The following is a 22594-nucleotide window of genomic DNA, read 5'->3' as shown; positions in this document are numbered from 1 at the left end:
GACTTGTGTGTGTGTCTGTGTGTGTGTGTCAGGAGAAGAGCAAGAATTTAAAAGTACTTATATTCGGTACAGCTGTCAGTCAACTTAGGTTATCCTCTGGTGTCATTCACGACAAATAGCTGCTACACTCTCTCAACACAGTGAGACACTGTAAGCAGGAGAACATAATCAATGAAGTCAATACACGGATAAATTACATTTAATGGGAGGGATGAATCTTTAATGATCCCTGAGGAGGGATCGAGTTAACACAAGGACAAAACACAACAAATCAAAGATATTGATGACTAAGAAGCTACATTTGTTAATACACAACTGCTTTATAGGCACTTCTTATTGTGTTTAACAGCTAACATAAAACATAAAAACATAAAAATCCATCCATCCGTTTTTTTCCACTTATCCGAGATTGGGTCACAGAGGCCGGGCGTTCTAGACAGTCCCTCTCCCCGGCCTCCTCCTTCAGCTCTTCCTGGGGGATCCTGAGGCGTTTTCAGGCCTGATGGGATTTGTAGTCCCTCCAGCGAGTTCTGGATATAACTCAGTTCGGCTGCACGTGTTTGTGATCCTGTTCTTTTGGTCATCACCCAGAGCTCGTGACCACTGGTCAGGGTCAGAACATAAAGCACTTTTATAACGTTACTAGAGCTGTGAGACTAGATCCCACACTTCCCATTATGCATTTCGCTACATCTGACCTACTGCCTTGCAAAAGCTAATTTCTATATACCGTAATAATGTCGAATCATAAAATCGGGGCAATGATCATTTAACACTCTTAGAATTGATGCATTAATGCACCATATGTAAACAATTCCTTGTGTTACTTAAATGAAATCAAGTTAAATCATTTATTGAAAGCTTTATTTATTTATTTACTAACCTGGGGTGCTGTCCTGTTATTCAGTCCCTTTTATTTCAGCTGGTCATATTAGCTTTTGAAAAACGAGGATCACGTTCCGCTGAGGATTTCTGACCTTTTGTTTGTTACCTCCTCAGCTTCACAACAAACACAACAGTTACCAAGCGATTATATCTATGTCAAGATCACAGTTCTGGGGGAAGTTATGGCGTTCAAACAACTTTCTTCCACGAGGAAGTGGATTTGTCTTGACCTTTGTGATGCATGGACAATAAAACACTATAGGACAATAATAAGAGGAACTACAAGAGATGAGTTTTGTCTCCAGTGAATGATGTCATTGTGTGAAAAGAGCCCTGTCTGTTTTTTCCTACAGCGGCGAGTTTCTTTTTAAGGGCAAGTAAAAACACAGTCCTCCTGGATTCTTGACTTACTAGCCATGTCTGTCATTTTCCCTTTTTCCTCTCCCCTCGGTCCTCCTCGGTTTTCATCTCCTTTGTTCTGTGTCGTTGAATGGTAGCTTTGGCCCGAGGCAGCTAAATAAAGGCTGCACTTACATGTGCTGCTTCTTCTTCTCGCAGCCGAGCTTTTACCGCTGGTGATTTTCTTCCTCACTAATTGTCGGAAGGGAGGAAGGAGCTGGATTTTAAACCCACAAGATTGCGAGTAGAGCACACTTCAAAGACAATAGCTGTCATGCTCACAGCACGGTCAGATCATCCCCTCCCAAAACATCACCACTTGTTATTTTAACATTCTATTTGGTCATTTTTATTGACATTTTACTGACCCCTACTTTGGGAAACACGTATTTTATCGATTAATACATTATTTTGCGACCATAAGCTAATTTGAAGGTGAGAAATATGTGTTTAATAGCAATAAAAGAGTTTATTGTATAAATAAAGATGCTTCAGCCTGAACAGTCTAGAAAAGGGTTAAACTTTTGGTGCTTATTATTGTTGTGCAGCAGCATCAACACCGACATCAATTACTGTAAATTGTGTATTTAATCAATTTGCTTGCTAAGAAAGTCAACTTCTTGTCATGGGCCTCGCTCGTGGTTGCGTGTCTGTGCGTGTTGTGACGGCAGCTCAGACTGCAGGGGGGAAGGGGGGGGGGGACAATAAGTGTGTTGTTTTGCTGTGGTGATGATGATGATGTGAACATCTATTCAGTAGATCGGGGCTCGCTGCCAGTGACAGAGCCGAGGCTGAGGCCATTGTTCGCAGGCAGAGCACGTCACTGTTACAGCTGCATCTTGGTCTTTTAAACATGCGGGATGGGAGTTTATTAGAAAAACATAAATAATGGGAGTTAGGAATCAAGAAAATCCACAGATCACAACCACAGACACCTCACCATTAGATCAATACATTCAGTGCCTCTACTGACTGTAAGTAAGAAGTCCTGTCATAGTGTTTTATGCATTTTAGAACTGGAACCATTTCTATAATATTTATTGTAAGTATGACCTCTGTGACACCTGGGTGTTTCCTGACTGCACACAGAGCTGCTGAACCAGAATAGTCGTGCATGAATTCATGCAACATCAGTCAACAGAAACGTTTTCATTTTTCGGTTTCTCCTGACCCACTGCTCTGTGACTGGGGATGGGCACACACACACACACAAACGCACAATCGTACACGCATTACGGGCCACTATTGGCCGTGTGACCTAGTTGTTGTGTTGTGTTGTGTTGTGTTGTGTTGTGTGTGTGTGTGTGTTTGTGTGTGTATGCTAGCTGTCCCACAGGAGTAACAGATGGGACTTCAGTAAACCCTGCCTATAAAGCCAGATAATAGGGCTCAGATTCCCTCACACAAGTGTACACACACATACACACTGACAAATCCTTGCCCTTCTACATGCAAACACATCAAATGCCATCGCTCTGCTGGTATTCGATACCAGTGCAACAACTTTTAACCCTCCAACACCCCCTTAACACCTCACACACACGCCTCCATCCAAGTGCCTTCAAGTCTACATTCCAAGTCCGTCCTCTCTCCAGTTGCCTCGTTCCACAGCTGAAGGTCTCAGTGTCGCCTTAGTGCCGGGGCGACATGACACTAGGTCATATTATCAATGTTTTATATTTTTTGTATTGATTCCATTTCATTATTGTTATCCACCAGTATTGGCCTTTATAGGTAAGCTCTCGAATCTCCGCGTCTTTGGCGAAGTGTACGTCTCCTGAGATGTTTGTATTCTTTACGTTTTCTGTCCACTTTGATTGTCACATGGGCTCTAGCTGACATTTTGCCAAGGGGGGGGTGGCAGGAAAAGTTACAGTAAATGTCGGGGGGAACTGACTCAGACATTTGAGTTTTGCAGCCCCTCGGAAGATTTCAGGAAAACATCCGGACTTCAGTGCATTAGTGAAAGAGTGTCTGTGTGTTTGTGCACCTCTCATCCCTGACCATGGCGTGCTTGTTTTGTTTTCATAGTTCCCGGTCAGGATCCTGTGTGTGTGTGTGTGTGTGTGTGTGTGTGTGTTCGTCTGAGTTGTGGCAGTGTCCCACATCTCTCCAGCTTCCTGTGGCTTTGAATTCTGACCAGCCACCAGCTCTGGCAGCCATTAACCAGCAGCGACCAGCTGTCTGTCGGCTTTGAACTTGACAATGTGTGTTTAGCGATGAATACCTGTAGTAAAACAGCTGCAGAACAAAGGAGGCGGATGCGTGTGTGTGTGTGTTTGTGCGTCCGCGTTTGCTGGCTCTCCATCCCTTGTTTTCTGTTTGAGTATGTGTAATGGACTGGACCTTTATTGGACCTAACTGGGCCGTTGCCTTTCTTTCACCCCTGACTTCCTGACATTACCAGAGCGCGTCTTGTTTGACAAATTGAGTTTTTCTAATTACATTGTCAGTGAGTGTTTCTGTAATCTAATCTCAACACACACATACACAGTTTGTACAGTATCATTTGTGTTAACCATGTAGAGGCGAGATGCTGAAGCAGATGAGATGAACTTATCCTCATGCTCCGAAGCAACACTGTTTTGCTGGTGTTAGTACGAGGCTCTGATCAGCTGTTTATAGATTAATCATGATTTATATCTGTAGACAAGATTCGAAAGGAGCAACAGAATAATACTTCTTGTGCAAGATTGAATTAATAATTTTGCACGGCAATATCCCCAAACTGCCATGGTGATTGCAACCTTGCTTAAGTCAATCTGCTGGTGTGCATTTTACAGTCGTGTGAAACTTGGTACTGCTCTTGACCCCCCCCCCCCCCCCCAACCACGGAGAAAACACAACGGCAGTATCAACTCGCACCAGGCCAACACATTAAATATGTAGGCATGTGTAAAGAAACCCTGTCCTCCATTTCATCCTATTGAGACAAGAGCACCTCTGCGCTCGTTTCTTTTTTCTTTTTTTTTTTTGAACGCAGAGTTCCCTCCTCCTCCACCTCATCCTCACCATCTTTTCACCTCTCTAATTCCAGGGCCACACACACAAACACGCTCTCAGCTGCAGACTCTCAGGAGAGTGAAACGGGTTCAGTTTAGTTCCCTGTGTCCCGTGTTGTAGAATTCCTCTGATTCTGCGTTTAAGTGGTGAAGTGATGCATGTAGAGGTGTCACACATGTCACTGCCATAGTCATTGTACCAGGGGAATATATGGGATCAACTCAAGTTAATTAATCCTGATGGTTTTATTTGAGCTTGACCCTTTTTAACTGTTAAAATTGAGTTTTAATGGGACGATTTTTGAGTTGTGCGTCATTTAGCCCCTCTGCTAAGCCCCTGAGAAAAAGATGAATGAACTGGGGAAGGGATGTCAGGGCTTTGGGGGGGAAGGGTCCAAGGAGGCGGGGTGGACATTCTTTCGAGCCCCCCCATAATCACTATTTGTGTTTTGCTGCGTTGCCCCACTTCCAGTGTGTGTGCATGTGTGTGTGTGTGTGTGTTTGGTGGGCAAAGAGGTTCGCTCGCAGCTTAGCCGCTATAGTTAAATTTCATTCATTCCCCTGAGGACAAAGCAGGGAGTTTTAAGGGTTCCAGCAGCAGTGAAAAGCAGCTCGACGCCTGAATGTCTGATATGTCTGCAGCGCCATTCACTGAAGTGCACGAGCCGTGTGCATGAGCCATGTGCACTGTGCAGGTTGTTTGGAATTGTTGTTATTTTCTCACTTGTGAGCCGGTGTGAAAGTAGCTACTGATCTGAAACAGAATCACCGTCAAACATAGAAAAATAGGAGAACATTTACATTCCCATCAATAGGTTTCAGGATAATCTTTTCTTCTCTCAAATTAAAACAAATGTGGGTAGAACTTACGATATAGGTCTTGACGATATGGTTAGGGTTAGGGTTAAAGTTCTTTGGACCAATCCTGAGTCAGTCCCAGCTGTCAATCATGACTTTTCATCCCTCAGTTAAAACCAAACTTGATGGAAAAATGTGCACTTGAACAATCATTAATGTGATAAGAACTAGGAAGGATTAAGACCTATACTGCAGCCAGCCACCTGTATCAGTTACAGTTTTTATATTTATACCTCCTCACTGTGCACGCAGCATTATAATGATATATAGGACTTTTGTTGTATAGATATTCATAAAAATCATATTGCAGTAATTATTGATAGTCGTTTCATCACCCTTCCTTTGACTACCTTGAAAATGTAAAGGCCTCAAAAAGGACCTTTAAAAAAACATTCTTTGTCTTTTCCATGGTCATCCATCAAAGACCTGAATTACAGGTTGTCAATCAACCAGCATCCTTCATCACAAATATAATCCTGTACATTTCTGTGAATCGGTGACAGCGAGGACCCTGTCGTTTTCTGCAGCGGCTCCACATGATGAAGAAACCCCGCCAGATTAAGAGCTTAGAACCTCAGTAATGCCACATACAGTGTGTCAGCATACCTTTGGCTAGACGGTGACTCATGTACCACACGTTGCGCATCTCACGTCTCATGTGCAGTCCACACTTTGCGCGTTGTAGCCGGAGCGAGAGAGCCGGCAGCTGTTTACAGGATGTTTGGGACGCAGGGGGGCGATTAAATAGGTGGCACGACATGCGTGTAGCTGCGGTCAGGCAGGAATCTGTCATCCTGCAGGTTTATGATGTCTCAACATGGGCACACACACATACACAGGGAGTAATAATGCCAGTAAGTCACTGGGCATGGCCCCAGATATCAGGGGGATTGCACTAGGATGTCCGAGCAGTGACTCAGGGACCATTCAGCTTATGTGCCAGGGAACACCATTACATTTCTTTTCTTTTTATATATATATCACAAATACATAATTATATGTCTCCATGGGAATAAACTGAGAAGAAGAAGAAAAGAATAAAGGAAGGGATTAAAAGAGAGGAGGTAGACTTTTTAGAGCAGGATGCAGTTTATGGAGATTTAAACGTGGCACTAATGCGGGTCCACTTTAATAAACTTCCAACAAAGTGAAGCAGCCTGTAATTTACCCAAACCCAGCATGTCTGCTAAAATGGGCCTCCGCTGCACCACAAACCAGAGGAAGAGCAGGAGAGGAGGTGCCCGGTGCACATTCTTACTTGATATCTACGTTGGATACTGTGTGTGAGAGCAAGTGTGTTGTCATATGTCAGGGTGTGTGTTTCAGTGTGTTGTGGACCACCTGTCAGTCTGCTTAAAACTCTGGAGCACAGCCAGACATGTGCAGCGCTCTCTGATCCCAAAGAGATATGGGTGGAAGGCCTTTTTAAAAAACAATCCAATCAGCTTGTTTGGTTTGTACTGGTAATGAATGCCATCTCGCTGCCAGTCCCAACATACTGCTGGGAAACCACGCCAACATTGGCTCACACCGCTATGGTGCCAGCCTTTGTCTGTGTGCACACACGCTTTCGACAGAGACGTTAAAGAATTCTCAGTTTTCCTTCACAGATGCACACATGATATGTACACAATTTACACGAGTGTGGCACGTATGAATCCCACATTGTCACCGCATGGACAGAGGAGAGCGCTTCTCCCTCTATCTGTGTCTTCCTGTGTGTGTACATGTCTAAATGAGATTACTGTAATCCCGCTTGACCAGAGACCAGAGGAAATCCAAATGCTGTTTACTTCATCGCCTGTTACTGTCACTGCTTTGCTTTCTCCCCTTCATCCTCACTAACATGGGTGGTGCATTGGTTAGCGCTGTTTCCTCGCAGGAAAGAGGGTTGAATCCTGGTGCGGGAATAATTAAATTATAAAATAGTATATTTAAAAAATATATCATGATTAATAAAACCAGTGATAATTCTATTCTTCGTGTCTTTCTCTCCAGATGACATCATGCATAGGGAAGATGGTCCTCTGTGTGCTGCAGAAATCGGATCTGAACTCCAGAAACAGTTTGCCATCCTGCCAGGTTGGTTTGATGTTGTTCTCTCCTGAGCGTCATGTACGCTGGGGGGTGTGGGACTCATTCCTTATATTGTGTCATCTCATTCATTGTTCAGATTAGATCAGAGAATTGGGATGTCGCCACAAAAACACATTTCTGTTAGTTAATCTAATATATATAACTTGCTGGGGTCAAAGGTCATATTTGTGACGTTGTTTAACCCTGAATTAGGCCGTTAGCTAAATCTCTGTTACACTGTCAATATTTTTTAAGATAATCTCGGCTAAATCATTGTTTTTGTGCAGATTCACCCCTCTACTCACAGAGTCTGTGGACATGTTTTTCTCCTTTGTCAAAGCGCGAGATTAAAGGAGCATCTTTGACAGCGGGTTCACGCAAACACACGTTTGTCACCCAGATTCCAAAAATAGCTCCACTTCAGCTCTGTCTGCAAAGTGGCGTCTTTAAAGACTCTTCTGCATCACTGAACCGTTTCTATGTGATTTGGGAGGAATACATTACATACAGAAACGCTCACAATTAGGGACCTGTGTAGGGTTACCATGACGAAAACGGCTGCCCAGTGACGGCATTTGAATAATTTATCACTGGAACAATCTGCATTGCAACTTGACCCATGCAGTGAGAGAGGGAGAAGGCTAAGCTTGTGTGTGTATTATGTGTGTGTGAGGCCCTTTTTATATTTTCATCTTTTGCATAAAGTTTTTGCTCCGTCTTTTTGTTTGTCTTCTTAGCCATCGTACTTGTCTTGACTTTTTAGTGGGAAATTATTCAGTTAAAGGGAGTTAAGAAAAAGTTTTTAACTTCCTTATTTCATAGTTATTCTTAAATATATTAAGTGGTATTCAAATGCTCTTTTTATCAGGTGGTAAGGTTTTCAGGCATAATTTAGTAAAATGAATCAAAAGGAAGTCACTAACATGTCTCAGAGCTGAGGTCGTCCCTGCCTGGATGTCACCCTGACCTTTCTGCCTGTCCCCCCTGACCTCCTGTTTCTCCAGGGGGCCGCGGATTAAACGGACGCCCTATCATGGTCTTCCCAGAGTTCCCCGAGTTCAGCGAGCTGGAGGAGGATGAGCTCCAAAGCGTCCTCGGCTACCTCAGCAGCGTCCCCAGGTCAGCACGACACGCACACACTCACACACACACACACACACACAAACACACAAACACTCAGGCATGTGGTCTGAGTGTGTGTGGTCTAATAACTTTCAGTGGCAGTACCATGTGCAGCCAGCAGATGTCAGCACAATTCCAAAAGGGAAGAGCCAAGGAAAATAATAAAATAATACATTTTACAGAATGAAAGACGAGGAATGGGAATAAAAGGGTTAACACGATGAGATACAGGGAGGAAAAATCACCCTAAGGCTCTTTTATTGAAGAGGTTAATGTAAATGTGAATACATTTTGCTTTTACATATTTAATTTAAGCATTTTCCCAAATAAACTACCATAATAGCCCTGTTGCTGGTTTGGGGTTGGGGTGAAACGTAGTGCGGTTTGTTTTGCTAATCAGATTCAAATTAAATCATAATCCCACCTCCTTTCTTCTTTTTGTCTTTATTACTCCTCCTCTCTCTGCCTTTATTCTCGCCTCCCTCCATCTGTCCCTCCCCTCTCTTACCTCCCTCCCCTCCTCTCGTTCCTGCACCTTTACTGCTGAATGCTGCACTGCCATGGTGCAGACACACACACACACACACACACACTTGCATGCACATACATACTTGTTTATAAAAAAGGAGGAGAAAGGATGGAGATGATTCATCTATATATGTACATACACGTTTGTACCTGTATATGTGTGTCATGGCGGCTTCTCTTTCTATATATATTTTTCTGTGGCACATCACCTTTCATACCCCCCTCCCTGAATCCCCCTCCCTGAATCCCCCTCCCTTTCTCCCCCACGAGCTATGTGCACCGAGCTGCCAATCGGCTGCACCCTGAGCGCTGATTGGCCGTGATGGGAACAGCAAGATGCAGAGCTGGGCTTTAATTGGCCGAGGGTGGGGAAGAGGGTGGTGGAGGAGGAGGCTGGCGGAGGAGCCGAGGGAGAAGGACAAGGAGGAGGGAGAAGCTCCTTAAGGATGTGAATGGTCCCCGCTCTCCATCTGCAGGCTGCACACAGATGATGGATACAGGAACTGAACACTGACAGCAGCGGAACACAGACAAATTAAGGAGGATTGGATTATTGGTGGATGATAACAATGGAATATTGAGGATTTTTCATTTTTTTTTTTCAATCTGGAATAGCGACTCAACCGCCTGATTCATGGGATTTGAATATTTTTCCCCTGTATAGAGATGGACTGAGGATTTGCTGTCGCAGCGTTCACTGGGTAGCGTAGTGCGCTCATTTGCTCTATATGTGTATGTGTGATGATGAAAATTGGCAAACAGGGACAACCAGATGGACCAAGTCAGCAGTATTTGTGTGTGTGTGTGTGTTGTGCTTCAACCTCCATCCCTTTTTGCCTGTGTGTGGTGTCAGGGTGCATGTCAATTCATTGGCATTGCTGCAACCTCACATGCACACACATGCACGCACTGACACACACACGCACACATTAGCTTAATGAGGTTGCTACACATTGCACTGCCTGTGGAACATGTAGCGACACACACATTACTGCAGTGGCAAGGTTGCCATGGTAATCTCAAGGGCCTCTCATCATCATCGCTGATGACAAATGATGATTACAGATAAACAGGCTTTCACCTTTCCCAGCATCAGTTTGTAATCCTGGAATATTTCATATTTTTCATTTATTGATATATATATATATATATATATATATATGATTATTGATCCAGCCTGCAGACAGTTATGGAAGCCTTTCCCTGCAGTGGGAAATTACTGCTCCATAACCCGAATGACACCCATAAAAAGATATTTCCCTTCTGACAACAACGTGTGTGTGTCTCTCCTGCAGCGGTGCCGCATCGGGAGTGGGTTTCATCCTGGTCATCGACAGACGACTGGACCGATGGGCCGCCGTCAGGGCTACCCTGCTCCGCATCGCTGTAAGTGTGTTTGTCCCAGAGCAACTCTCCTTATAGCCGAGCACTGGATGGTGCATCATTTGCTCATCGTGCCTAAAAATAGCTGTTTTGTCGATTGTGCATTACTCTACATGTGTTTAATGTTTGTTGGGCCGTGGATGTGCGGTTGCAGTTGCTGGTGTCAGCTGTACATGTGTGTGTGTATAATTTGGTTTGTCACCACTTAGAGTAATGGATGTTGTTGTCTTTGGTGTGTGTTTGCTGGCTTGCACAAGCTAAACATTATGTGTGTGTTTCATGTACTGACAATTAGGCAAAGGTATGTTTTCTAACTGGGTGTTGGAAGGAGGCCGGATGGAGGTTATATAAATAGCATCTTATAGTGGAGTGGCTGGTTGGTGCTTTGTGTGTGTGTGACTGCAGTGAGATGCAGAAATAGAAAGTCCAAGCTTTGTGTGGTTCCCTTTTTTATTCTCAGCCTAAAAAAAGGAGACCAGAGAAGTTGAGGCCCTTAAACGTACAATATGTTCATTCTCAATCAAAGCACAGCAAAATACCTAGTTTGATGACGTTGTAAAGCAGCGTGGGATCATGGGAGTTGTTGTTTCCATTGACACAACTCAGACACAAATCATGTTCACAGATTAGGAATACTCACAATCTAATATCCCATGATAAAACATTGGATAGGTTAACCGGTTAGCAGTTTGTTTTTCCTAAGTCAAAGCAGATGTGAAGCAAAAAAAAGGCGACCAAAATGAAACGTCCCTTTATCTTGAATACTTTTTTAATAAAATTGCGGATTTCTCTGGATTTGAACGTTGTTGGAAACATTTTGGATAACGTAAGCACACAAGTCAACAACATATAACACAGGTCTAGTCCTTCTTATTGTACATATTGTACGGGAGAGGCAGTAGACTAGTGGCAGAAACTTGGACTATGGGCAGAAAAAATCTCTGGTTCGTCTCTGGTTTGACAACAAAAAGACGAACCTGGATTGATTTGTCCAAAAATCCAAGAGAATTCTCCCTACCCTGTCTAGTACCCCTGAGCAAGGCACCTTACTCCCCCAACATCTGCTCCCCGGTCGACGTACATGGTCGCTCACTGCTCTGTGTGTCCTGCACCAGATGGGTCAAAAGCAGAGGTTAAATTTCCCTACCTGCATGAGTGTGCCTTTGCATGTCTGTGCATGTGTTTGGGACAAATAAATGCATCTTAATCTTAATTTTAGGCATTTTTGTGAAGAAGTGCTCCATTTAATTCAAAATAATACATAATGATATGAAATGTCTAGGGGAGGTTTCCAGAAACTAACACTGTCTTGACAGCTGTGACGTGTTACAGTTGCGTGATGTATTTTAGATAAAATTCTACAAGTCAAACTTGTTAACATCATCCAAAGATTAGAAAAGGAATAAAATGAAGGCTAAGAATCCTTCTGTGCTTGATCCATCCATCCATCATTCTATCCTTCCGTTCATCCATCATTCTATCCATCCATGCATCCTACCATTCATCCATCACCTATACCATATATCCTTGGTTGCTGTAGTGGTGAGCTGGTGCCAATCCCAGCTGACAATGGGCAAGAGACAGGGCACACCCACTGTCGGAATGTGGGTTTCTCTCATACGAAGCTCTTTATTTTGATGTTTTCTTCCTCGTTCTCCAGCTGTGATTCATGATTAACCTGCTCTGCCGACACATGGATGACTCCTCACCACATCTGTTGTTACGACGCTTCTCCTGTACTACAATGTTTTAGCATGCATGCAGATATATGCTAATATATGGTAATTGGACACTGATTACGAAGAAGCCTAATGGCTTTTCCGTGGTGTTTTCTAAGAAACTGTCGGCACTGTGACAATAATTTCACCTGCACAACATCTGCACACTCAAGACACGGCCCCACCAGGCATCATGGACCAATCAAGGACCAGCAGTTGTTGCCTCTCTGCCGTTAATTAGTGTTAAAGCACATGGTCGTTTGAATTGAACACAAAACAAGATATATAAAAACACACATAAAAATGTAAGATTAGGGTTCCAAAGGGCAAACTACTACTGATTCAAAACATCTCAACATACACTAAACCAAAGTCCGGATATTTTTCCATATTTATTTCGAGCGAAAGTTGCAGAAACTTTGATATTTCACTTCGTACAAGAAGTTTTGTCAGTCACAGGGCCGACAAACAGACAAAAAACGTTTGTCTGTTTGTCGGCCCTGTGATACAAGTTTGATAGAATACATATAAAATACATATAAAGCTTCTCTGACACATTTTGTTGTTGCCTGTTGTTACAAGGGCAAAGGGAAGATTGAAAAAAGGTGATGAAGAAAAGATTAAAAGAGTCTCACACTCTATCATACCCATGATTCATAGAGGTAGTTAGAGGAGAGGTTATCAGCATGGTAGCAGAGGCCGGATCTCCTCTCCTCCCTGCATCTCTCCTGCTGATCACCTCTCTCCACCTCCCCTACTCTCCTTCATCTTTCATCCCTCTCTTCACTCATCTGTTCTTCTTTTGTGTCCCTGACTGTTGATAGGATTAGAAAATAACTCTGCAGCTTCTTATTTCAGGCTGTCAAGCAAATCAGCACATTAAATACTAACCTGCTGACCAGTTAGAGGCAGACATACTATTATTGACAGACAACATCAAAAAAAGAAAACTGAATAAATCGGTACACAGTCAATCCAAGACACTGTCTCTCCATCTAAATCCGCAGATTCAGGTGAGGAAAGCCTCTTAAATCCAAGTCGGCTTTTGTGAATTATAACTTCACCTGAAGGCATGGAGAGCAGATGGCGAGAGGAGCGTCTCTCCTCCTCGGTCCCCCTCACTTCAATCCCCCTGTGGCTGTTCTCCTGCATGTCCTTGTGCACGCCCGGCTCTGCTTTGTCCACCAGCCAATGACGCGCCGTCTTGCTGGAAAGTGAAGGTCGTCTGTCTTTCCCATGAGATGTCCGAGGCTGTTTCAAGGTCGACCGCTGCCGTTCGCTTGTTCTCTGGCCCAAGAAGGGGAGAAATAATACAAATATAAAAGACGGGGCAGACAGTTATTGTCATGTAAATCTGGTGGTTGTAGGTTTTGGTTGCCTGTACAATGGCGGTAAATGACGGCAATGTTGACCTTTGACCTCAAATGGCTGGTCGCTATATATTTGTTTACAACATTTCCACACTTACTGTAAATTACAATTACTATGAATGGCTATTGTAGTAATGGATGACCTTTATCAGTCACTTGAAGAATTAAACCAACAGTCAAAAATCTTACTGTTGATCCGCCACTATACCAGAAATTAATTAGCGTAAACAACATTCATTGCGGTGAAATGATGATGTGGACGCCTCCATGTCTGCAGCAGCTCATCTTGTGTGATTTAGGGTAATAAATATGCAGTCACTCAGGCATAACACAGGGGTTTTGCTGCAGGGGGGGATGCAGACAGTTCTATCAGCCCGTGCAAACAAGACAAAGACGTTTGAACAGCCATAAAAAGCTGTTATGGTGCAGCAGAGATTCAAAAGTAATCTCTTTGTTATAATCTGGGGCCGTTGCCATATTTCCAAGAGAAAAGGGGGTTTGTACATGCGGAGGGAGGTGGTTTAACACCGTGGCTGTACACAACTCCCACGGGACTAGCGTGGATGTCATTAGAGGACACGAGTGGAGAGCCTTCCCCTCCATGCCTCCCTGCCTCCTCGCCAAACGCACATAAATCAGCCCGGTCAACAGAAAATGAAATTCTAAATCCTTATCATGTATTAATGCATGCTTTTTTATCTTCGAGAAGGGAGTGTGTGCACGTGAGCATCAATTTGAGGTAGAAGTGAGTTCCCAGCACAGTAGCATGTCTGTAATCATGTGTTAGGAGGGGGATGCACTGAGCGGTGTGTGTGCATTGTCATGTTAATGCAGATTTACAAATTAAGCCGAGACCTCAAAGGGTTTATTGAATTAAATTTGATTCCAGTCACACATATGTTGTATGCTGGGTTTTGTATAGTCAATAAAAGAAATCTATGTATAATTGCTTGTCATATACAAACACGTGCACTAGCTGCATTTATTTATTCTTTCATATTGTTCAATATCCACAGATTTGCAACAATTATGGACAATGGAGTTATTTAAAATATACCATCAGCCGTCAGTTTGTGTGGAAACTGGAGCGGAACCATGAGTGTTTCATCACAGCAGGCTGTTTGTTTGTGTGTGTCTGTGTCTGTCTACATGTGTGTGTGTGTGTTGTGAGACAAAAATACATAACAGAAAGAGCAAAGTGAAGCTGGGGCACCACTGACGCCTTTTACAAGACTCCTCCACACAAACAGACATAAGCGACTGACACTCTTTTTTTTTTTCTCTCTCTCTCTCTCTTTCTCTCTCTCTCACACACACACTCATTCTCTCTCTGCATTGCCTCTCACCACTATTCAATCATTCTCTCTCTCTCTCTCTCTCTCTCTCTCTCTCTCTCTCTCTCTCTCTCTCGCTCCATCTCTCTCCATGCGATTCCCAAGGAGAAATGGTTTCCTTGGCAACTACCAGCAGGCATTTCATGACTATGATGAATGTGTGTGTTTTTGTATGTGTGTGTGTGTGTGTGTGTTTGCAGGTCTCCTTGTAGACTGAATTAGAGCAGCGCGCATCACTTTATCACGGCACACTTGGCGGTGTCTGCTTTTTATGGGATGTAATTTGCGGTTGTGATGAACGTCCACTTTGAGATGACGGAGGACGTCACTGGGTGGCGCCATTTTGATATTGCAGACCCTGGTTTGAAGATTGCTTCCACAGATTCAATGTCTCATTGCTTTCAAATGTTCCTCAGAACAACTTTATGGTCACTGCCAGTGGATTGGTTGTTTGCACTGGCAGCAGCAGCAAGCACAGCTCTGCAGAACATCCAGGTAAAATGCATGTGAACATAAGAAGCAGCTTGAATACAAAAACCTGCTCAAAGCAAAGGGATTCAAAATAAAACTTCCTCCCAGCTTCAGACTTCCTGAATATTTTCACAGTTTACCTTTCACGACTCTAGTCTGACTTTATTTACAGCACTGCTGAGGATTTCCTGAGCTTGCCTCGGGCCCTGTGTGTGAGCACGGGCCCATATGAACGCATGTATGTGTCACCTTCCATTGATTTATGATGCCTAATAGGGTGGAGCAATTCACCCAGGGTTTTAGAGAGAAAGCCATAACCAATATGGGCTTTCAGCTGAGTGGCCTCCTGTGGCTGATGTCTGTGTAAAGGCAATTCCGCGCTTTAACCTGTTAGTGGTGTAGGAGCTAACACTGTGGCTGCTCCAAAAGTCCCGGGACTAATAACATCACAAGATGGAAGGTGTGACGGGGGACTCTGATGGAACGTTGGAGATTTAGTGGATATTAAATCCTGGAAGAATCCCGTTAGGCTGGTGCAGGATGGCTGCAGAGGGATGGTGGCTGCACAGATTTGCTCAGTGCAGCTTTGTGCTATTAAGACAAAACATCCCCTTTACTAACAGTTCATACATCTTATATTCATTCACTTAATTCAAAACGGCAGCATATGCACGGTAGAAAATGAGCTGAGGTGTAAAATATCAAAATACAAATTGATCACTGATCACTGATCATCATCCTCTACATTTTATTTCCTCTAAACCTGAAATCTAACCGCTGCTGTTTTCTCTCTCAGGGCTCATTTCCAGGGAACTTGCACTTGGTTCTGGTTTTGCGTCCCACTACTTTGTTGCAGCGGACTCTGTCAGACTTCCTGTTCAAGTTCAGCAGGGAAGAGTTCAAAATGAAGGTGCCGGCTCCAACCTTTTTTTTCTCACGTTTCCTTACATGTGTCTTGAGCTAAATCTCATCCTACATAATGAATGTATTTCTGTGACTCACAGGATGCATTATCTAGGTCACTGTAGCTCCCTGTGGAGCTGCGGGATCCTGACTAGCCCAGAACGACAACAAACTAGAAACATATTTTCATTTCAGTAAAGAACTTGTATGATTTTCTTTCCTTTTTGTATTTTACGTGTACTTTCTCAATGTGTATTAATTGAGTATATGTTTTTATCAGGTGGTGATGCTGAGTTCGGTGACTGAGCTCCATGCTTATATCGACCCAGGACAACTCACCACAGAGCTGGGAGGCACACAGGAGTACCACCACGAGAGCTGGATATCTCACCGCACTGTACGTACACACTCACAACCCCTTTTTAGGCCCTCAAACTGCAAGCGAGAGCTCTGTACATTTTCAAATCCTCCGTAGGCAATCGAGGCGTTCGCCCTCATGGTGAAGACCACGGCTCAGACTCTGCAGGCGTTCGGCACTGAGCTTGCGGAGACAGAATTACCAAACGACGCAGAGGCCACCACCAACCTGCTGCACACACACGCACTGAAGAAGGACACAATGAAGGTCGGAGATGCTTTTCTGTCTTTTTAAGCCTGAACTCAAGGTTTTTCTAATTCTCGTCACAACTAAATAAAAATGTTTGGTTCAAATTCCAGGAGGACCTGCAGGTGGCGCTGTCTCAAGGTGGACGCCTGTTGGACTGTATCAATGAGCCTCTACAGACAGACCCCGAATACAGCATGACCCATGATGAGCTGGAGAATTTGGAGACTGTGCAGAGGTAGAGGAAGGGATGAACTGATGCAAAAATGGATTAACAAGTTGAACCAATTAATGAATCTCCTCCCCTCTTCCTTCCTCCCCTCTCTTCATCCCTCCTTCCTCCCTCTCAGACTCCTGGGTCAGCTGGACGAGACCGAGACGGCGTTCGATGATTTCTGGGAGCATCACCGCACGAAGCTGGAACAGTGTTTGCAGCTGCGCCATTTTGAACAGCACTTCCGTGAAGTGAGTTTATGGGAGATGTTGTTGCCGCCCAGCCGCACCGACGACCGATCCTTCACAAGGTTAACGGTGTGTGTGTTTGTGTTTCTAGGTGCGTGCTCAGCTTGATGTGACCTCAGAAAGGCTTTCAGGTTTTTCCGAAGTCAGCGTCAGCCCCGCCCACGGCGAGCATGTCCTCCGAGAGCTCGCCGGGCACGAGGAAAAGGCCTGTGTAAGAAATACACACAACACACTCAATCCTGATTAATGGTGCAGCTCACGTGGAAGAGAAAACACATGCTTAACACTTTCACCTTTGATGCATCCTTGAAGCCATATGGCCAATGACAAAATCAATGGCCCAACCTCCCCCCCCCACACTAACAAATACTAAGATGAGGAAAGAGCACCTGTGTGTGCACTTATATTAAAAACCTAAATATTTATTTTATTTAGGTGACCCACTATATCCAGCGTCACTTCATAAACGCTCCACAAGGGGGCGGTGTTGCCTCCACTGCTGCTGAACTAATATTATGTATGTTTGTAATTATTTTCTGACATCTCCAATGTGTGATTCATCAGGACGTCCTGGACCGTGCTGTGTCCCTGGCCTGCGAAGGTGACAGGCTGATAGAGAACTCGCACTACGCCGAGGACTCCATCAGGCCGAAGTGCAGCGAGCTAAGGGGGGTGTGCGACGAGATCAGCGCCACCCTGAGGTGCAAGAAGAACCTGCTGCTCAGGGCGATGGAGATGCACCACTCTTTGGAGAAGGTAGGGGTGTGGAACAGGGAGTTTTTCCCTTAGCAAGATGCAATTGTTAAATTCACCACTTTCAACAACGCTGTTCCCATCAGGCGTCACAGTGGTGTGAGGAGGGCATCTTCCTATTGGCCAACCAGCCCGTTGACCGCTGCCAGTCTCAGGACGGCGCTGAAGCGGCTCTGCAAGAACTGGAGCGGTACCTTGAAACGTTGCCGCTGCACACCCTCTCCGACCGCAGCGCCCTCTGCTGCCAGTATGAATCGGTGCTCACCACTCAGCTTAGGGTCAGTCGAAAGCTTCTTTCTTTAACCATCATGGTGTTTCCCGCTGAGGTTCAAGTTCACCTGACGTTCATCTCCGCTTGTGTTCGATCTCCTTCAGGACCAGGTAGAGAGAGTTTTCCAGAAGCAGGGCTCTGTGCAGGAGATGTTCGAGAAGAGACGCATCAGCTTGAAGAAACTCGCCGCCAAGCAGACCCGACCAGTCCAGCCAGTGGCACCGAGACCCGAAGTCAAGTCGCCGCACTCCTCGCCCAGTAAGCCTGGATTGATGAATGGATAACATTGAAGAAAGAGTCCAACATATATCAGTGATGTATCGGGATGAATAACACTTTCTTATTTTTTCTCCTTGCAGATCAACAGAGAAAAGAGAGGAGATACTCTGCAGATAATGCCCTCTGCAAAAAGGTTAATGTAACGAAGAATATTCAATCATTTACTCATATTGTTTGAATATATCTAAAAAGATTATAAAATATAAAAAGATGTTTTACATGCTTGAATGTGTGTGATCATTCTCTATAACTCCAGGTGGAGTCTCCTCTACTTAATGGCACCAGACACGCTTCTCTCTCAGAGGAAGAAGAAAACCTGGCAGTGCTTCGGCGGTAAGGGGTCAAAGGTCACAGATAAGAACAGTCGTAGATCAGGAAACAGTTAAAGGACAGAGATGCTGTTAGATTTTTGCAGTACATCTTCAAAGGTTTAAAATATGTAGTTGCATTGATGCTAATGGTTTTGCGTGTGTGTTCCAGTCACGTGATGAACGAGCTGCTGGAGACGGAGAGAGCGTATGTGGAGGAGCTGCTCTGCGTCCTGGAGGTGAGTCAGTCACACGTGTTCCTGTGCCAGCTACTAAAGGTTTTGTGGATTTGCCGACGTGACACATGTATGTGATGTCAAAACTGCAGGGCTACGCAGCAGAGATGGACAACCCCGCCATGGCTCCCCTCATCCCCAGCACGCTGCTCAGCAAGAAGGACGTCCTGTTTGGGAACATGTCTGAAATCTACCAGTTTCACAAGAGGTTAGCGAGGAAAACATTGTGTCTTCAATTATACAGAAGTAACTGTTAGTCTTGCCATAGGTCTAAAATTTAATTCATTATGGTCTTAAAAAGTCTTGATTATAACGTTATATATATTTCTTAATTTCCCCAGGACGTTTCTAAAAGAACTGGAAGCGTACACTGACTTTCCAGAGCTGGTGGGCCGCTGCTTTTTAGAACGGGTGAGATAAACTACCAATTAATACAAATCCTTATCTATCATTGTTAAATCCCCAGATAACAGACCTTGCACAGAGCTTATTATTGATGGCTGTTATCCTCTCTGTGCACAGATGAAGGATCTGCAGATCTACGAGGCCTACTGCCAGAACAAGCCTCGCTCCGAGAGCTTGTGGAGGCAGTGCTCCGACTGTGCCTTCTTCCAGGTCAGCCCCCCCCCGCCGCCTCTCATCTTTGCTGCGGCTCCACAACAACAATTAACTCTTCTACATCTTAATCGTTTTGTGCTTTTTGTGAATCAGGAGTGCCAGAAGAAGCTGGAACATAAACTTGGTTTGGACTCCTACCTCCTTAAACCTGTCCAGAGAATCACCAAGTACCAGCTTCTACTTAAGGTGAGATTGATCAGGTGCTGTGGATGTATCTGGAGGATTTGTGTTAACGTGAGACAGAGGAAATAACTTGCTTTGTTCTCTGCTTTGCGATCGCAGGAGTTGTTGAAGTACAGTAAAGGCTGTGATGGCTGTGATGACCTACAGGAGGCGCTCTCCTCTATTCTTGGGATCCTGAAAGCTGTGAATGATTCCATGCACCTCATCGCCATCACAGGATACGAGGTTGGAGAGATTTCTCTAGTTTTTTATTTAGATTATATTTTTTTGAAAACTCCAGTTTGAGACTAAACACCACTTAATCCCTGTCCGTGTTTTCCCTCTCTCAGGGTAACCTCTCGGAGCTGGGCCGCCTGCTCATGCAAGGTTCCTTCAGCGTGTGGACGGAACACAAGAAAGGCCACGCCAAGGTCAAGGACCTGGCCCGCTTCAAGCCCATGCAGCGGCACCTGTTCCTGCACGAGAAGGCCCTGCTCTTCTGCAAGCGGAGGGAGGAGAACGGCGAGGGCTATGAGAAAGCGCCGTCCTACAGCTTCAAACACTCGCTCAGCGTACGCTAGCACTGCTCAGATTTGAAGGGCTTAATATTTGCAGTGAAATATTCTTTGCTAAAGGTCTCTCCATCCTTCCCTCTCTCAGATGAGTGCCGTGGGAATAACGGAGAGCGCTAAAGGAGATAACAAGAAGTTTGAAGTTTGGTGCAACTCCAGAGACGAGGTTTTTATTGTGCAGGTGAGAGGTCGCTTTTATATGGATCTGTACCAAATTGCTAACTGTCTTTCCATTATGAAATATTACCAAATTAATGACATTGTAGAAGTCAAAAAACACCCTATCTTGCAGTATGTTTCATGGAAATCCATTGGGTAGACTTTTGTAATCCTGCACACAAACAAACGGGGTGAAAACAAGACCTTGGCCAAGGAGCCTTGTCATTGTCATCCCTTGTGTTATCCAGGCTGCAACGCCAGAGATTAAAACTTCGTGGGTGAACGAGATCCGCAAAGTTCTGACCCAGCAACTCAAAGCGTGCAGAGGTACACACACACACACACACACACACAACCGCAAATACAGCTGTGTTTGCTTTTCTTATTCACAGCATGCTCTCTGGAAACTGCAGTAAACTGTTTTATGTTTCAGATGCCAGACAACCGAAGATCTTAGACCCTGTTTCTATGAGTCCCACCAGCAGCAGCAGCTCCATCTCACTCAGGTTTGTGTCTCTTCACACACGCACACACACCCACATGCCTTTATTTATTACTATAACATGTTGTCATCTTGTCTTCTCCAGCCCGTTCCGTAGCAGTGGTCAGAAGAACCAGAAGAAACAGGATGAGAAGAAAGCCGAGCCGAGCCCGACCTCCGATGCAAACTTCTCTTCCTCACCCAAACACAAAGGTGAGTGTTTTAATCCATGCTGAATCCTCATGAACAGACACACAAAAACCTCTGCGTCAGCTAAGGCTGAAGTGCGCAGACAGTTTTATCTAAGCTACACTAACCTTTACTCCTCTTTTCTTCATCGCCATCATCTTCACGGTCTTCCCCTCTGTCTCTCTACCTCTTGGGGGCCACTTCTTATCTTTTCGTGATTGCAACGCTCTCCTCTCTCCCCCCATTTCAAAACCATCGCTTCCAGATGAACCGGTGACCAGTCCGACCACTGACAGGTCCTCTACGGCTAAAAAGCGTTTTACTTTACAGGGCTTCAGCAATCTCAAGAGTCCAAAAGGTAACAGAGGCAACACTGGAGGTCTTTGAAACAGGGACACAATACTTCATTTAATTGAAATTAGGATAACAAAGTTATTTATTACAATGGACTAGGCTCATATTAGAGAAAGATATAATGTAGTATTACGAGCATAGCTCCATAGAGAAATCCGTCAAATCCTTCTTCTTTCTCACTTTTTCTCTTCCTCTTGTTCCCCCTCTTCACTTTCTTTCTTCCCGTGTGGCCAGGCTCGCCCCTGAGCCCCGAACACGGCACCAAACGCCACCTGGTCAAGAGCGACCCCACGCCGTTTGGGTTCAAAGGTATAATTCTGTCCCACGGCAGCGGATGTCTCATCCTAGAGGGCCATGGTTCATTATCATCCCATCCTTCATTGCTCTATCCTTGTGAGAATGCCGTGTTTTTTATGATGTCGATTTCAGCCGACACTGGCTTCTATGGCGTCCACCACCAATACAAGCTTTTCCTCCATCGATCATCTTGAATTCACCATCTCGTGTTTGTGTCAAGAGAAAAAAATATATATACAGAGCATCTGCACGTCCGGGAAGAACGATTTATTCACACTACAATCTGTAGCTCTATTAAAAACCAAGGGGGACTCATTGAGCTGAACAGGCACACAGCTCACATTATTTCCACAGGTCAACTTTTAATTAATTTCAATATAGTAATTTATTCTACACAGTATTTTTATGGGTATTTTTTCTTGTTATGTACTGTTTTGCATTACTTTGTTTGCCATACACTAGTGAAAGATGCCTTTCCATTAATGCCTGCATGATTGGACAATAATAAGAGGCCTGTGGCTGCAGAGGGCGCTGTTGCTCAGTAAAAGTTGAACAGAGTTGTTTTAAATGGTATTTAAATATCCATAACGCCATTACATTATTTATTATTTGGCATCCTGTTTGAGCAAGTTTATACGAAACATGCAAATACTCTGTCGTCTACATTTTCTCTCTGAACTGTGCAGTTAACATTTGCATGATGCCATTTTCATCTTCATCCACAGGTCATAATCATCATCTTCCTCGTGGTTGATGTACTAACTGACCAGCTGGTCTGAATGTGTTTTACTAACCGTATC

General features: G+C 44.4%; 1 protein-coding gene across 6 annotated transcripts in view; it reads left to right on the top strand.

Annotated features, from left to right (window-relative positions):
- The window catches only part of mcf2la (mcf.2 cell line derived transforming sequence-like a), a 37345-nt gene that overhangs the window by 10563 nt on the left and 4188 nt on the right, over positions 1 to 22594 (top strand). For 3 of the 6 annotated variants that reach the window (XM_062380473.1, XM_062380469.1, XM_062380472.1), the window contains exons 2-27: positions 7143 to 7226; positions 8225 to 8339; positions 10166 to 10256; positions 15943 to 16056; positions 16330 to 16446; positions 16525 to 16674; positions 16767 to 16891; positions 17004 to 17118; positions 17207 to 17326; positions 17680 to 17871; positions 17955 to 18146; positions 18244 to 18397; positions 18499 to 18551; positions 18675 to 18751; positions 18899 to 18965; positions 19055 to 19170; positions 19304 to 19373; positions 19485 to 19766; positions 19863 to 19988; positions 20093 to 20314; positions 20403 to 20495; positions 20722 to 20800; positions 20907 to 20979; positions 21061 to 21167; positions 21409 to 21501; positions 21732 to 21806. In XM_062380473.1, the coding sequence (XP_062236457.1) occupies positions 7143 to 7226; positions 8225 to 8339; positions 10166 to 10256; positions 15943 to 16056; positions 16330 to 16446; positions 16525 to 16674; positions 16767 to 16891; positions 17004 to 17118; positions 17207 to 17326; positions 17680 to 17871; positions 17955 to 18146; positions 18244 to 18397; positions 18499 to 18551; positions 18675 to 18751; positions 18899 to 18965; positions 19055 to 19170; positions 19304 to 19373; positions 19485 to 19766; positions 19863 to 19988; positions 20093 to 20314; positions 20403 to 20495; positions 20722 to 20800; positions 20907 to 20979; positions 21061 to 21167; positions 21409 to 21501; positions 21732 to 21806 (3102 nt within the window). The remainder of the gene's footprint in view (positions 1 to 7142; positions 7227 to 8224; positions 8340 to 10165; positions 10257 to 15942; positions 16057 to 16329; positions 16447 to 16524; positions 16675 to 16766; positions 16892 to 17003; positions 17119 to 17206; positions 17327 to 17679; positions 17872 to 17954; positions 18147 to 18243; positions 18398 to 18498; positions 18552 to 18674; positions 18752 to 18898; positions 18966 to 19054; positions 19171 to 19303; positions 19374 to 19484; positions 19767 to 19862; positions 19989 to 20092; positions 20315 to 20402; positions 20496 to 20721; positions 20801 to 20906; positions 20980 to 21060; positions 21168 to 21408; positions 21502 to 21731; positions 21807 to 22594) is intronic. The other 3 variants (XM_062380474.1, XM_062380470.1, XM_062380471.1) reach the window with 2 other exon arrangements.

This window comes from Platichthys flesus, chromosome 22 (assembly GCF_949316205.1).
Source record: "Platichthys flesus chromosome 22, fPlaFle2.1, whole genome shotgun sequence".
In the NCBI taxonomy this organism is placed as follows: Eukaryota; Metazoa; Chordata; class Actinopteri; order Pleuronectiformes; family Pleuronectidae; genus Platichthys; species Platichthys flesus.
The sequence above is the reverse complement of the archived record's forward strand: the minus strand, read 5'-3'. Positions and strand labels throughout refer to the sequence as shown.